Raw genomic sequence first — 16,938 nt, 5'->3', positions numbered from 1 at the left:
GACCAGCAGACCGTGAGACCCCTCCAGGCCAGCATCCTAAACCAAAACTCGCAGTGTCCTGAGCGAAGAGGAACTAGTGTTCCTCTTGCATATCACCCCAGCGCGATATTCGGCTGCAGCAGCCCCACACACTAAGACAGAGATCCTGAAAGGAAAAAGAACTAGAGTCGGAGCTACCAGGCATATGTCAACCCACAGAAAGTTTAGATGAGTACATTATGATTGGCGGAGCAGACCTGAAAGCAAAATACACAGGATTAGAGATCAAAACTCACTTGTCGATGATAAAAAGATAACTTTGATTCCTTAGGGTGGGATAACGTATCGCATTGATACAAAGAAGGAAAACAGGCAGTACAAGGCTAGGTCGTTTAGAAACGTGTACCTGAGTGTGGGGAGAGTGTCACTTTTCTGAGAGGGAAGGGACTGCTGAGATCAGATCACAATCAAGTAGTTTTCTCTACTGCGAGACACGGGACACGGAAAGAAGCCTTTCGACCCAGCTGTGCTTGATGGTGTGAAATGCCGTCCCTCTTGTCCCACTACGGCCACCAGTCATAAACGCAAACGCGACGTTATCAAAATGGGAACATGGAAAAGCAATAATCAAGAGGATAACATGCTAAGAAAACATCTTAAAGTGAGCCAACAGAAACTGGGAAAGAACGCTTTCTGTCACTTTTAAAGAAGTGTGAAAAAAAACCACCAAAACCCGGCAGGAGCATTTCATGACTCCTGGGAAGGTGATGTTATTCCGGTGTTAACATGCTAACCTATGGGGGTTAGAATATTCTTCTAGATAGTATGCCACAAAAACGTGAACTAATTTAACATGGGCAACTCCAGAACGTAGTTGATGGTATCTAATTTTAAAAATAATTTCAAATGCAGAAAGCAAAATTTGTCATCATACCTTCCTAGCATTGCAAATGGAAAGTTAGCATTTGGGGAACTTAATTTTCAGAGTATGCATATCCTATGAGCCAGATCGGAAGTGAGCTCTCTTCGGTGGGCGGTGGGGCGTGGTAAGCAGGGCAGTTTGGAGGGGTGCATGGCGCTCTGTGTCTAGGAATGACACAGATACTAACCAACTGGTGGAACCCAATTGGGCTTCTCACATGGCAACTCTTGGCTCTTTGTATCCCTTTCTCTGAGACTCCTGCTCATGAGAACACAGCCTCATCGCCATCTAGTCGATTTTGACTCTTAGCAAACATTCAAGACAGGGTGGGACTGCCACCTGGGATTTCCAAGGCGGAAGTAGATTGCCACATCTTTCTCGGAGGCATTGGCTGGCGAAGTGGAATGGCCCAGTGGTTCTCAACCTTTCTAAAGCCGTGACACCTCATGTTGTGGTGACCCCCAACTATAAAATTGTTTTTGTTGCTACTTCGTCACTGTAATTTTGCTACTGGGATGAATCGGGTGACCCCTGTGACCCAGGGGTCGTGACCCACAGGTTGAGAACCGCTGGAATGGCCAGCCTTGCGGCTATGGTCAGGTGCTCACACTGGCCCTCAGGGCTCCTAGGAAAACACGGGGTGGTCTTTTCTTTCCTCCTCCCAAGCCAGCGCCCAGTGCTCTGAGGGACCCCTCGAGCAGGGGCAGTTTTGCTTTCAAGGGGACATTTGGTTACATGTAGAGACATGTTTGGTTATCACAATCTGGTCGAGCGGTGAAGGAAGAGCTCTATCACCATGTGATACAGATCACTTATACACCCCATAAAGCAAAAACAAAACCAAACCTACTGCCAGTAAGTCCATGCCAACACCCAGAACCTGGATCGGGTTTCCAAGGTTGTAACCTTTACAGGTGGGGACCACCTCATCTTTCTCCCTCAGAGGGGCTAGGGGGCTTGGACGGTTGACCAGCCCCGCCAGGGCCCCTTACCTACCCCATAGCAGAGACATCTCCCCATTTCCTATGTCACCTGCGCTGTGGCTGAGAAACCTTGCTGGAGGCTGATACTACTCGTGATGGCAAATCATCAGGCAGAAAGTGAGAAAGGGCAGGCGAGGGGAGGGGTAGGGTGAGGGTAAGGTGTGAAACAAGAGGTACATAAAATGAAGAAGCTAAACCCCAACCAAGTCAATATGGTAGGAAGGAATGTCCTACGTTCATCCTGCTGGGGATGAAGGTTGGGGAGAGACAGCTTTTCTGAATAGTTATTTCATTATAAGGAATATATAGGAACCCTAAAACCAAACTCACTGCCATCACGTCGATTCTGCCCCATAGCAACCTCATAGGGCACAGGAGAAGCGCCTCTGTGAGTCTGAGATTGTAACTTCTTACGGGAGTAGGAAGCCTCATCTTTCTCCTGAAGAGCAGCTGGTGGTTTCGAACAGCTGACCCTATGGTTCCCAACCCAACACATAACCCACTATACCAACAGGGCTCCTTATATACGAACAAGCAGCTATAAAACTAGGTCTCTTTATACACAGAATTTTCAAGTGGATGAAAAAAATGCTTTCACAAAAGCCATTAAAACTCACCGTAGAGCGATAGTCTTTCAATAAAATGGGATACTGTATTATTGCTTCAAAGGCTGACAAGGTGACCTTGATAAATTCTTCTGATGCCGTGAGGCCTAGGAATACAGTTAATTATTATAGGTGCAGTTTTACATGTCCTCAACTACAGTGTAACAACACTTCAAACACATATATGCTTCAGGGTGGACTCACCTATGGCTCCATCTATGTTAGTTTCTCCTGAGTCTACTGATTTAATATGACTCTGTAAAAAAATTAAACATATTAATGAATGGATGCTTCAAAATAACTCTGAAATGAAATATAGTTCATTTCTGTGTTGCCCAAAATTATACTTGTCACTTTAAAGAAATAAGTCATGGACCATATGAAATACTACTTTTTAAAATATAGATAAAACTTTATAAGTCTTATCTATATTAAGTATATCTATCTATATAAATCTTATCTATATAATTTATTATACAAATATTAAAATCAGATTTTAATATGTAAAACATTATTACATGCTATGCATAAATTACGATAATTATCCTAAGGTATACAAATCACTACTAATGAAATTTAATGTTGAGATATTTAATGTTGAAATACTAATGTGAGTACAGAAAGGACACCCTGAAAAAGGCAAGGATCACTCAATTGATATATAACAATTTCTGACAGCGTCTCCCACTTGCTAACTCACTCGCTTGGGGGTTCATGAGAATGGCATTTGAGAGTGAAGCCTTAGCTACTCCAGGACAGAGTGCACTGGGACACAGCAGTTTCGCTCTGAGTGTCCGTCTTCAAATTAGACCACTACTCCTGGTCTCGCCTAGCAGCAAACATGAAGTTTCAACTAAAACCATGCAAAAAGTTATGCAGCTGCATACTGACGGGAACCCGTCACAAATTCAGGCCAGATTCAGAAGAGGCCATGGAACCAGGGGTTATTGCTCGATCGGGTGGATCTTGGTTGGGCGTGAAGAACGCAGGATACCAGGAGGGGCTTTGCCTATGTGTTATTGTCGATGAGAAGGCATTGTGGAGGATTCTACAAAGAAGGGAAACTCCAGACCACTTAACTATGCTCATGAGGAACCTGGGCAGAGACTAAAGGGCAGCCGCTCAAACGTTGTACGGTTTAAAATCAGGGAAAGCATGTGGCAGGTTGACTTCTTTCCTTATTCGTGTTCAATGTGGATGCAGAGCACATGGCCCGAGCAGCGGGGCTCTATGTAAAAGGGCACTGCATGAGGACTGAGGAAGACTCCGACTTGCCCATGGTCAGAGGGCGTCTTAGCTTGGTGACGTGAAGAGAACTTGAGGCACTTCCGGACAACGATCAAACGACGTCATCAATATGGCTTACAACTCAATGTAAAGAAAACACAACTCCTCGCAATGAACAACGGAATGACAAAGAAAAGACGGGTTGTCCAGGATTTCATTTCACTTGGACCCAAAATCAATCAATAAATCAATGTCCATGGATGCAGCAGGCAGTAAAGAAATTAAATGATGTATTATTCAAGCTCTATTTCAAACTCACTGCCATCAAGTCAATTTCGACTCATAGTGACCTTTCAGGACAGAGTACAACTATCCCTGTGGGTTTCTGAAACTGTAACTCTTTATGGGAGTAGACATCTTCGTGGTTTTGAACTGCTGACCTTGTGGTTAGCAGCCTGTGTTAGTTACATAACTTCATGTCATCTTGAAGATATATAAAAGTGTAGGGGTGGAGTCTAGCCTGTCAGTAGGTCAAAGCCTGATGGTGCCTCCTTATGGGCGTGGCCTTCTCAAAAGGAGGGTCCTGGGAACCTCCCTCTCTCTGCCTTCCCCTTCCTGCTGGCTGACTCCGAATGCTGCCGTGGCCACTGTTGGATCCACACAACTTTGTCCGCACCGGTCTGTGATGGTCCTGCCTTGTGCATCACTGCATGTGGGTGCATGAGTCTGAAGAGGGCTTATGGACTAGTCTCGGGTTATCGACTTAGGTTGGACTGGGCTGGGTGGGATGTTTCCTTGGTATATAATTGCTTCTTGGTATAAAGCTTTCTTACACACTCATGTCACTGGATGTTTCTCTAGTCAACCCGGCTTAACACACAGCCCAACACATAACCCAGGATGCCACCAGGCCTCCTTGATGTATAATTACATTAGCCAAATCTGTACATGGTTCGAATCCACTGGCAGCTCCATGGAAGAGAACTGTGACAGCATTCTCCCATGACAATTACAGCCTTAGAAATCCAATGGGACAAGTCTACTTTGTCCTAGGAGGCTGACTCAAAGCAACCTGTGGAGTCAATTCTGACTCAATGGGTTAGATAACCTTCCTAAAGATAACACCAACCCCATTATCTGAGCTCCCGCCCAGCAGGCTCCCTCAGCCTCTGCAAGACTCCCAGCACTACTGCAGAGACAAGTCTGCCCAGCTCAGCTGCGGCTCCCTGAGGCCGGAGCTTCCTGGGAGACTGTCCTCAGTAACAGTTCTAGCGAACCGTGGTATCCTGTGGCCCTGACATGAGCAACCAATACACAGCACCAGCAGGCCAGAGCTGTGCTCGGTGGGGACGGGGCAGCAGAGTTCTTGCCCTTAACTCTCAAATAGCCAGACTCTGCTATAAAATACATATAAGAGCAAGTGAGTAGCTGAGATCAAGAAGTCGGTCTACTCAGATGAAATGGTTTTACTTAAAATATTTAAAGAAAGATAAAATATAGATCGCATACACACATGAAAATATGTGCACCTTTATGTTTTAAAGCCTAACCAATAGACCCTTGGAGCTCACCCTTCAGGAAGGCCCTGTCTGCTCCTCGTACGTGCAAGTCTGCCCCATCCACCTGCCTCTCCTCCGGGGATAGCCACCATCACAAATGTATCATTTCCTTGGTTATTTTTAATATGAGTAGGCCTCCAAAAGTTTATAGAAAACGGAAACTAAAAGATAATGCTACTTGTCCATGAACTTCCTGGAGCCCCCTCATAGTTATAACCATGCACACAAATGTCCGTAAGTAGTTATATTATTTGAGGAATTCTTGAGCTTTATTGAAATAGCGTTAAACTGCATAAAATTGGTACAAATAATTCTTGAGCTTTATTGAAGTAATATCATAAAGTTGCTGTAAATGAAACATAACGCAGCCATTAAAAGGTCAAACAAAGAATTTCTTAATGACATGAGAAAATACTTATGATCCGATGGTAACTTAAGTCAAGGTGCAATGCAAATCTCCAGTGTATGTGTTTGTATGTTACATACATACCTTAGGCCGTACACATAAGTAGGTTATTATACATACAAATACATGCACATGAATGAAAATACTGTAAGAAAACCTAACTATGTTTGTCTCTGGGGAATTAGGGTGATTTTAATTTCTTCAAATTCCACTGTAATTTTCTGTAATCTTCCAAAGCATGTGCAGTTTATAACTTAAATAAAAAGCACACAGTACATTTAAAATAAAGCCATTTATTCTCTTAGAATAAAGAAGCAGCAATTTGAAAGCTGAAAATAAGAAATTTGTTAGATTCTCTCATTTCGCCAAAGAATAAATAAACAAACAAAAAGATTTTAAAAGCTGATCTAATGAAAGGAAATATAAAGCTTTTCGTGATAATCTGGCTGAGAGAGTTTTGGTTTCCCCAAATTGCAATATAGGCAACTTTTATTGCCTAACATTTTACTCGGACCTGAATTTGTAAAATCTCAGAGATTTTGAAAGCACTAGAGTGTCTCTAGATGACTACGTAAACGAGGAAGAAACAGCACGTGTACTGGTGAGGGGACAGAGCACTTCTGAGGATGAAATCCCAGGGAACTACTGGCAGAGAGAATGCTGAGAGAGGACGTTTCTATCTTCATTTTCTGCTTTATGTCCTGTTAGAATTTGCTGAATATGCATGTGGATTGTCCTCTTTTAAAATGTAAACCAGGGCTATGTGGATGGTGAACTTAGCAGTCTCTTTTAGCTTAGTGTCTTCTTATACGTACCCTATTTAACTACAGAGAATTCCTGCCAAATGTTGCATCCATGTATTCAGCTGGACGTCTTCTGACATATTGGCCCTGCAGTCATGGAGAGCGAGAGCAGAGTTTGAGGCATTACCGGTTCGTGGAGAGAAGGCCAGAGCAGTCACGCAGGTGAGCACAAGGTACACACATTAGGAAAAGGAGGCAAAGACTCTGGCAGTGAGTAAGGCTCCCTTGAGATGAGCATTTGTGAATTTAAAGTGACAGAGTCATTTTTGTTGCATTTTTCCCTAACCATTTTCAGCTTCTCAAAGCAGGGGTAAGTGGAGAATTAAATTTCACCAGGATTAGGGAACACGAGCAGAAGAAAACGGAGTAAAGAAGAGAAAGAGCAGACAGTTATGGGTGTATGCAAGGCAGTAACTGATGCCCAGCCAGCATCTCTAAGCCGAGTTAGAGAAACATGGAGCGTCATGTAGCACAGTCACGGGGACCAGTGTGAGTCTCCAAGGAATGGTAGGCACCTGGGAGCTGGAGAGCAGAGGGAGTCAGTTAGAAATCAGAGGGGGAAGCCAGACAGACAGCCATGTCCTCAGCTGCTAACTGGGAGGACAGGCAGCTCTAGTCCACTCACAGGGTCCTCCAAGGAAAGATTTGGTAATAAAAGTTTTAAAACTCAGTCATCAAAAATCCTGGGGTACAAAGCTCTCCTCTGACATACATGCGGTCACCAAGTCTGTTGGTGATCTTCAGTAACAGGGTTCAAGGGTCTAACGATGTACGCAGGCAGCTAAGAAAGGGGAAGACAAGTTGGCGTGGAAAGAGAAGGCACAGGAGCTGCGAGGCGGAGCGTTGCAGGATCTCCTCCGACAGGGTCATCAGTCTCTGCATGCGGACCGTTCTCCCAGGGCTGAGGAATGAAGGGCAGGACCACAGAAAGCCACAAAGGACTACAGCCGGCAAGGAACGCAGGAGACCGTCTGGCGCAGCTTCAGCAGAAGAGCAAGGGGTGAGGCCGAGACCGGCTCCCATGGAGAGGGCAAAGGGAGGACTGGCTCCCATGGAGAGGGCAAAGGAAGGACCGGCTCCCATGGAGAGGGTAAAGGGAGGACCGGCTCCCATGGAGAGGGCAAAGGGAGGACCGGCTCCCATGGAGAAGGCAAAGGGAGGACCGGCTCCCATGGAGAGGGCAAAGGGAGGATGTTCACCAGGAAGGGTCAGTGCTCCACAGAAGCAAAAGCAACACGCTCTCAGAGGAGCTGCAGAGAGCCCCAAAGCTATAAATGTGCTCCAAAGTCGCAAAACGGAGCATATGAATGTGTGCATTGTTAGGGGGAGGGAGGGCGGAAAAGGCAAACAGAAAACTGTTTGTGTAGCACAAAGGAAATACATCGCTATCATATTTAAAACTGTATGGGTTCCCCCTCTCTTCTTAACATACAACAGAAGCCGATGTGTATCCGTCAGCTAGTGCTTACAGATAGCAGAAATCTGAAGGGGGCAAAACATGTGTCCTTTAATAATGAGCTTAATGCCCAAGATCGGTAGCACACACACGTGATGTGCGACATACGATTATTTTGATTCCATCCTTGTAGGAAAATCCGTCAGAATCGCGCTATCACCCAGCCCCTTGTCAGCGCTGTTCAAAGGACCAGGGTGGGAGCTAAGTCGGAATGACCCCTCAAGTCACCGTTAAGCCAACAACAGCTTCAGTTCATCGGGAAAGCCCATCTGCCTTGAGCAATAAGCGCTCGTCAATTTATTTATTTTGATTTTGTTAACTGTGATTTCAGTGAAGGTTTATAAAGAGGATCATCGACACGGTATGCACACTTGGTTTGGACTCGTGTACTGCAATCCCCTCAGGGTGCCGTCACTGACCCCACCTCGCCCTGTGTGTCCTGCCTGCCATTCCGCCTCCTGTCACAACTCCCTGTCCTCGGGGAAATGCTGCCCTTTTGACCTCAGGTGGCTTATTCTAACATAGAGTCCAGGTCTAGACCTGAGGGGTGGCGAAGGGTCAGAGTCTCGGGGCTCTCCCCAGTCCCTAGGTTGCCAATAAACCTCTCATGATTTTCAGTTCTGGTTCTGTTCCACGTTTTTCTTCCCGCTTCATCCAGGACCTAGAGCAGTTGGCAGCGGTGGCCGGGCACCACCTCGTTCTTCTGGTCTCAGAGCCGTGGAGCCTGGTACCTTTGCCTTTGTCATCTAACCCCTGCCAAGCTCGTACCGTCTTCCTCTGCCGCTGGCTTTATGAGGTAAAACTGGCAACAGCAGCTTGAAAGGTTAGGGGTGGGTTTACGTTAATGATGCTGCCAAGTAATTTGGAAACAGTACCAGGAAGTGAGGCACGACTAAAAGACCGTAACCAGTGTCTCTGAATTGTAAGTGTTGGGATTGTTGAATCAGCACATGTCTTGCTATGCATTATTTGCAGGGGAAAATAATTACACAATTGGAGTGGAAAGGAGGTAGAAGAGGGAGAGAAAAACAACAAGGCCAGCCCTGGAAAAGCTTCTAGTTGGAATAAAAGTGGCCATGGTTAAACAAGGTGGCAATAAATACCGCATATATGCGTGGATAAGCCGAGTTTTTACGCACATTTTTAATGCAGTTTTTGTGGCAACATTAGGTGCCTCGGCTGATATTCGGGTCGGCTTATAATCGAGTGTATACAGTAATTAAGGTCACTGAATTGTACACTTAAGGCCAATGTTTTCATACACACACACACACACACACACAAATGGAGTTTCAGGTTGGTTGTGGGAAATGTCCATTCTCTTTTCATACTTTACATGAACTTTCTGAAGCACATGGTATGTGCACGTGCACACACATCATATTATATTTGGACACAATCCCTAACAATGGCTAGAAATGCCTTGCTGTGTTTTACCACAATAACGTGCTTTTTCACAGAATCCATGAGATATTAAGAAGCATAAAGTGACATTACATGAATGAGATGTAATGACTAGCAAACGTGTTTTACTACGATTTGAAATTGTTAACTGTGATGCTTATAGAAACATGTCCACTGAACAGCCACTGCATTATTAAACTAATGAGGCCAGAACTTAAGAACAAGCACCCCCAAGCAGCATTTTGAAAAGGGCACATGAAATATAACAAACATCAGGTTAATACACATCATACGTTCCCGAACATATATTCTGAAGTCATAAAATCCTGTTTCCCAGCCCATCTGAATTAAGTCCCTAAAGCTACGATAGTCACCACAGACTCTTCCAGACTCTCTTTTAAACACAGAGAGGGAGGAGGGGGTGATGGTGGGCTGCATGGGCCAATACGAAGAGAAAACGCCAACTATCAGCTGGGACGTTCTCTTTTGCCGAGAGCCTTTAAAAGCTTGGTAATGGTTGAAAAAGCTTCTTGCTAAATTATTTCCAACACTAGTGTGGTTGTTGAATAATTTCATGTCAACCTAAAGTTTAGGGCTGGAGTCTAGCCTGACAATCAGATCACAGCCTGATGCTGCCTCCTTGTGGGCATGGCCTTCTCATAAGGAAAGTCCTTAGAACCTACCTTTCTCCCCTCTCTCTGCCTTCACTTTCCTCCTGGTGAGCCACTTGGAGACCTGCTGGAGACCTGTGGGAGCCCTGGCAATGTATCCACCGCCATTGGATCCACAAGACTTTGCACCCACCGGCTGGTCATGTTCCTGGATTCTGCATCATTGCATATGGCTTCATGAGTCTGAGAGTGACTTATGGATTAGTATTGGGCTTATGAGCTTGACCTAGACCAGTGGTTCTCAACCTGTGGGTCAACCTTTGGGGGCCAAATGACTCTTTCATAGGGGTCGCCTAAAACCATCAGAAAACACATATTTCCGATGGTCTTAGGAACTGAGACACGACTCTTCCATCCGTCTCCATAGGTATGCCCACAGACGAGTACCCGGCATGAAGACATTTCATTGATTTGTCATTAGAAATAAATATTTCGCAATATAATTACATAATGCTTTTCTAACAAATCACTATGCTTTAATTATGTTCAATTTGTAACAATAAAAATATATCCTACATATCAGATAGTTACATGATGATTCATAACAGTAGCAAAATTACAGTTATGAGGTAGCAACAAAAGTAATTTTATGGTTGGGGAATCACAACATGAGGAACTGTATTAAAGGGTCTCGGCATGAGGAAGGTTGAGAACCACTGGTCTCGACTGAGATGCGATGTCTTACTGATATACAATTACTTCTTGGCATAAGCTCTTTCTTACACATAGATGAGTGTCGTTGGATTTGTTTTTGTACTCCACCCAGCCTAGCACATTATTGTACCTGTGAGTTGGAGCGTTAGTGTAACAAATCATGAAGACAGGGTGGACGCTTGTTTCCCCTCTGCCTTATGGTGGTTTTCTTTTGGGCTAGACAGAGGTCAGAAAGGCCACACAGTTTACTCAACTGATTTCTGGAAAGGGCATGGGAAGTATGGGTTTTGCTTCCAAGAAGTTGTCTTTTGCTATTCCTGTTTGAAATGGCAAAAAATGTGTGTGATAAATGTAAATTTTGAGATCAGGGGACAGAATGACCCTTTGAACTCTGAGACCATGCTGCCTAGTCAAAATGGGCGACAGAGGTGCCACTCTGGCTTGGTGCGGCCAGAGAGAGGTCTAAGGCCACACTGTGTATGAATGAGTTAGTTTACCTAAAGAGTGAGTTTGACTGCTTCAAGAGCAGGATTATACTGAATTCTTCCACTTATTGATATAATGAGTGACAGAAATGATTACTGGGAAGTAGGAATAGAGTTTGTTTGTCTACTGTCTTCAGCCATTAAATTCGATCTTTAAACGGGTATAGGACATGCCTGCAAAGAGGGCCCTGAAAGCATAAGCCCCACCACGTTCCATGAGTGCTCGGTACATTTGCATCTGGAAAGACTTGCTGAGAAAGCTGTGGGCAGATTGAAAAGGGAAAAAGAAGCCCCTTGGCTTTTTACATCTTGAATTGGTGGTTTGTATCTGAAGCTGGAAAAAAATTGGAGCCATGAAGAACCTCTCCTCTCTAGGACTGAAAGTGAAAGAGTGCCTATGGGCAGCCTGAAAAGCTCGCTAGGTGACCACCTGGAACCAGCTGTTGAGTAGAAGTGGGAGAACAGCAATAGAGGGACAGGTTAAGTCTGGCCACTGACACCCATGGTCCTGGCTCATAGCCCTGTTAGGAGAGGACGAGAGTGGGTTGGCAGGTCTGAAGTGTACCGAGTTGTGTGGAACCTGAGTCTATGCCATGACCTAACCCAAAGGGGCTAGGGTTGTTGAAAATTTGTGACGAGGCCCACGGTCAAAAGGCAAGGTGGCCAATGGGCACCCTGGTGAGACTAAGCAAGGCAGCCCACAATGAGTGGACTAGAACCCAACCAAACGAAGAAAATATTTTTAAGCCTGTGAACTGGTGCCTATTGCTGCCGACTTTATGGATGGCCTGTCCTGATTTGACTTTGCTTATGGATGCGGACTCACAGGGTCCAACTGGAATGAAGACTCTTCCCATCAAAGAATATACTGTCTCCTGGCAGCACGGGTCTAATACAAATGGGCAGTGTAGAAATCAGATACCCAACATGGGGAGGCATAAAGGCATGAAGTGTCTGGCTCACAAACGGTCATGGTTGGAGGACTGTGTTCATAGAATTATGGTGTCAGTGTTCACATAATATTCTGTAAGTGAACAGAAAAACAAAAATACTCTACAGGGAACAACTGTAGTTCTATAGCAACCCTATGCACAACAGAATGAAACTTGGTGAAGTGGAGGGGCAGCGAGAAAGAGGAAATCCCTCAATGAGATGGATGGACACTGACATAGTGGCTGCAACAATAGGCTCGGGCACAGGAACTATTGTGAGGATGGCACGGGGCCATGCAGTGTTTCACTCTGTTGTGCACAGGGTCGTTATGGGTTGGGACCGATTCATGGCACCTAACAACCACAAAGGTGCCTACACTGAGAAAACTCTCTGGAATACCTCTTTCTGTCCTCTCTCCTGTGAGAAGGTGAGGAAGCCCTTCCTCCGGTGGCCTCCTCTCTCATCTCTGAGCAGGCATTTGCCAGGAGCAAAACACCTAAGAGTAACTGCTGGCAAGTCCTAGCGATGCTCACGTTGGAGACACCTGGTCCTTCTTTGCAAACGTCAAAAGCATTCCAGAAATGCAGGCAGTGAAAGGTAAAGAACATGAGAAAGAGATAAGGGACATGAGACAAATATACTTGTCTGCACATAAGCAAAGCGTGTGCCAACATGTCCCAAGGTGGGCTGCAAGGTCAAAAGTAAGGTCAGGCATCGATGTGTCCAGGGCAATGGAATTATAAACAAAGAATGATGGTCATGCTAAAACGAGGCCGAGTCAACGAACGGAGGGTATAAGTGGATTTCTAATAACCAGCAAATTCTACGAATGCGTGCAACAAGAATTGCACACTGTCTAGAATTTGGGTTTTGCCGCACTTAAACAATAAAGGTTTGAAACTGAGCCCCAGGAGAAGCGTCTCCTGTGTTGCCTGAGCACACTGCTGTGTAACAGACAAGGACCCACACTGCACATCTGTGCTTCAAAACGGCGCACTCCGCCCTGGGACGAACCTTCCAGGAAACGAGATTCTCACTTGTCGGTGGCAATCCATTTTTTTTTTTTTTTTGCTCCACGCTGGCAATAAAATTGAGATGCCTCTTCATTTTAACTGGAGACCTGGCAGCATCTCAGAAAGCCGGGGCGAGCGCTCATCAGCAGCATCAAAGTGAGAGGGAGATGCAGTCTGACAAACGCCTTGGCTTTGCCTTTTGTGCCTCTTTATCAACGACGAGCACTGCCACCGGTGCAGGCCGGCAAGACGGGTAATATAATTCATGAGGGAAAAGCCAAACTGAAAGACTCTTTCCAGGGGGAGCCAAGGCAGAGGCGAAAGATAGTCTAAGGAAGTATTTTCCACCGCTATCTGTCACTCTAATTATAGTTTGTTTTAATTAATTGAGCTTAACTTAGAGAAATGCCATTATAAAAAGGCAGTGTACAAAAAAACTTTAAGGAATAAAGTGCACATGATTGGCACTACAAGAAAGCAGAAATAGTGTTAGAACATCATTAGCATTCATTTTATGATTTAAACATTTTAGACCATTCATTTTATTATTTTAAAAAACATTTTTTAAAAATGATTTTTCAACCCAGAATCTATGAGTGTGTGTCTCTGGGCTTACCCTGTTTGGGGCTTCTCTGAACCAAATACATTATCAGAAGAGAATGTGTTTTCCTCCAAATGTCAAATTTTATTACAGTCAACAGCGAATAATACAAAAAGGTCACTCCCTAGAGACAAATAAACACCACTAGGCTTTTTAAATGACCTCGTCCTGACACGGATCCCGCAGACAGTAGAGACGGCGACATTTTCTGAGGAATGTGAGGGGGATTTAGCTCTACTTACGAGAATAGTTCCGTAACTGAAAAGGAACTCGTCCGTGACGACGTGAGGTCGAAATACCTGTAAGATGGGAGATGCCACAGATGAAATCCTGAGGGGCATGAGCAGTTTCAGTTCAAGAAAGAAAGACAGGAAATCCTTGGCTGGCTTAAAGCAAGGAGCCAGGTGTATCTTCTCCTTTGCCCTAGGGAGAGGTTACCTGAGAAGTCACCAGGTGCAGCACAATGGGCATCAGGGGGAGGCACAGCTTCAGCTGCTTCACTTGCACTGTTGATGGGTGCTTGCGGCCAGAAACATTCGCCAGGGCGTTCAGAATGTCACCTGTGAAGCAGACCCGGCGCGGGGATGAGGTGGGAGGCTGCCCCAAACAGTGCTCACCCACCGTCATGAGAGGTTACTGAACTACGAAGGGGGCTGCCTAGGCAAGCAAAGAAGTGGGAGGCTCTAGGGCCGGTACTCACCATTAGTCAGGGTATGGCCGCTCTGGCCTAAGGAGCAGTCGGAAAAAAGCAAAAAGCCCTCCCAAAGTATAAGTATAGCAATCAATCATGAGGATACTTTCATTACTTTAATATTCGGAGTTTCTGTCTGTGAGCTGATTTTACCACAGTGCCCTGGATCAAGTTTAAGGTGTTAAAGATTCCTGGAGTACAGCTACATCTGCTGGAAAACCGTGGAATGGGGTGGGTAGCAAAAGCACATACTTCTTGGGTCCCTTCCGTCTGTGCAAATAGCAATAAAATCAGGGCGTTTCCGCTGTAATTGACACCCTTTGCAAATCATTATCAGGTAATTTGGTCCCAAAGACAATTTTTCAGATGTGGTAATGATTGTACAGTTCTCTCTGCAATGATTGAACTATTTTTTTTTAAAAAAGATCATTTTTGAAACTGAAAATATTAAACGCAGTATCAAGATCAACATGAGGTGTACCTGCCTACACATGTTGAAATTGTCTGCACGGCATAAAAAGACAGGCAGCTCAAACTCTGCAGAGGACAAAATGCCTTCAGAATTAGTCAGGAAGAAATCCGAAAGGAATAGTGGAAACATTTGCCGTGTGTTTGTTTTCCAAATCGGTCTGTTTGCTGCAGACAACATGCCATGGGGGCCCACAGCTCTGCCTCAACCATCCGGCTGAGGAAAAATAATGACAAAGACAAGGGAGGGGCACTTGAACCCTGAAATGTGTCCCGCTAGGACAGCAAAAGGGGCGGGCGAGGGCAGGTTGCAGAAAGGGAACGCGGACGCGGCTCCGATTTACCCAGGATGCGTGGCAGTCCCTGCGTGATGTGACGGATGAGGAGGTCCAGGCACTTGGACAGGTACGCGTTGCCGCCCTGCTGCTCCTTGCCTGGAGAGGTCTTCCTGCTGTCTCGCTCAATGTACATCACCAGTCTACACACAGGAAAGTGCATGGGATCACCTCTCGGGATAACACAGATGCTCGAATCCATCTGACAATGCCGCCGGGTCAAGTGTTTCCACAGGGCACAGGCCCAGCACAGTGACATCTCGACTGGCAGCAAGCGACTCGTCAGACACAGTAGACTTTTTTGCCTTAGAGAAAATTAAACGTTTCCACGGGAAGAAAATAAAGCAACTTTGACTCTCTCAGCTGATGTATTCTGTAAGGATGCCCTGGCTGTTTGTATTTGCCTTTAGCCAATGAAAAGAACCCGCATTCTCCAATGACAGATCAAAGCTAGCCAGGGCGGCTGGCCAGAGAAGGGCTTTTGGGCGTTTCAATTATTCAAATGGGAACCACAAGGGAGCTGCACTTGGGTTGGTCGATAACCTCCAGCTTGGCTCGGAACCTTGGCAATTCACATGAATTGCACTTCTCGCAGTACGGCAGGCACGTGCCTCCAAACAGAAAGTCTCATTCTGCAGGCAGCAGGTGTTACCAAACACGCGGATTTCAGACCCAGCCGCTACGAGTTGGGATCAACCTGACAGCAGCGAGTGAGAGTTTTTGTTTACCAGTTTGGTGATAATCAGTGTGGTAGTTACATAATCCGGTGTCAGTTTGAGAGGATTACGAGTGAAGGGGTGGAGGCTGGCCTGTCAATCAAGATACAACCAATGAGGCCCCTGTGTGGGCATAGCCTCCTGGGAATTCTGGGAAATCCTGTATTTTCCTCCTTGGAGGCAGGAAACACTTCTCTCTCTCTGCTCACTCCCTGAGAGATGCTCTACTGACAAGACACATGGTGCTATGCCCTGGGAGCTGGAGAAGCCACATGGACCTACCCTGATGCAACCAGACCTCTGGAGCCAGAGAAGTCACATAGAGACCCCTGCCAGCACTGAGATGCTTACAACGCCACTGGATCCACAAGACTTCCAACCCACTGCCCTGTGATCCTCCTGTATTCGGCGTCATTGCATGTATTCTGTGAGTCTGAAAAGGACTTTATAGATTGGGCTAATATTGGATTTATGGTCTTGATCTGGACTGGGCTAGGATGTTTTCTCAATATTCAATTGTTCTTGAAGATAAACCTCTTTCTTATATGCATGTCTATGAATTTGTTTCCCTAGTCTACCCAGACTAGAGAACCTAATCAGCTTTTAATCAGAACTTATTTGAGACCAGAAGAACGAGGTACAACAGAAGTGGAAGAGGTACAACGAGGTACAACAGAAGTGGAAGAAAGACGGTGGGGGGTGAGGGAGAGCAGGAGTTAAAAAAACGCTTGGCTGCCCATAGGAACTGACTGCTTTGAAAGGGATCCCAGGATCCCGTTGGACTTTCTGGTCCTGTAGAGTGGGAGAAAAAATGTAGACCAGAACTCAACATCTTAAACGAGACCAGGCTTCCTGGTCAGATAGGGATGGGACTGAACCCCTTAGTCACCCTCCAGGTCTGGAACTCTAGGGGAATAAGCAACCATTTAAGATCAAAAGGGAGCATTTCCCAAGAACAAAGTGCAGAGGGTTAGGGAAGGAGGGGGGGGGTGTTGGAAACCGGAAACACAGGGAGGATGTGGAAGAT

The 16,938-nt window shown here is 45.5% G+C and overlaps 1 protein-coding gene across 5 annotated transcripts in view; it reads right to left on the bottom strand.

Moving 5' to 3' along the window:
- ULK4 (unc-51 like kinase 4) overlaps positions 1-16,938 on the bottom strand; it is a 600,065-nt gene that overhangs the window by 444,670 nt on the left and 138,457 nt on the right. For all 5 annotated transcript variants that reach the window (XM_075556008.1, XM_075556007.1, XM_075556009.1 and 2 more), the window contains 5 exons: positions 15,205-15,338; positions 14,140-14,261; positions 13,944-14,000; positions 2,694-2,745; positions 2,502-2,596 (listed from right to left, as the gene is read on the bottom strand). In XM_075556008.1, the coding sequence (XP_075412123.1) occupies positions 2,502-2,596; positions 2,694-2,745; positions 13,944-14,000; positions 14,140-14,261; positions 15,205-15,338 (460 nt within the window). The remainder of the gene's footprint in view (positions 1-2,501; positions 2,597-2,693; positions 2,746-13,943; positions 14,001-14,139; positions 14,262-15,204; positions 15,339-16,938) is intronic.

This window comes from Tenrec ecaudatus, chromosome 8 (genome assembly GCF_050624435.1).
Source record: "Tenrec ecaudatus isolate mTenEca1 chromosome 8, mTenEca1.hap1, whole genome shotgun sequence".
In the NCBI taxonomy this organism is placed as follows: Eukaryota; Metazoa; Chordata; class Mammalia; order Afrosoricida; family Tenrecidae; genus Tenrec; species Tenrec ecaudatus.
This window is presented reverse-complemented; position numbering and strand designations above follow the sequence as displayed.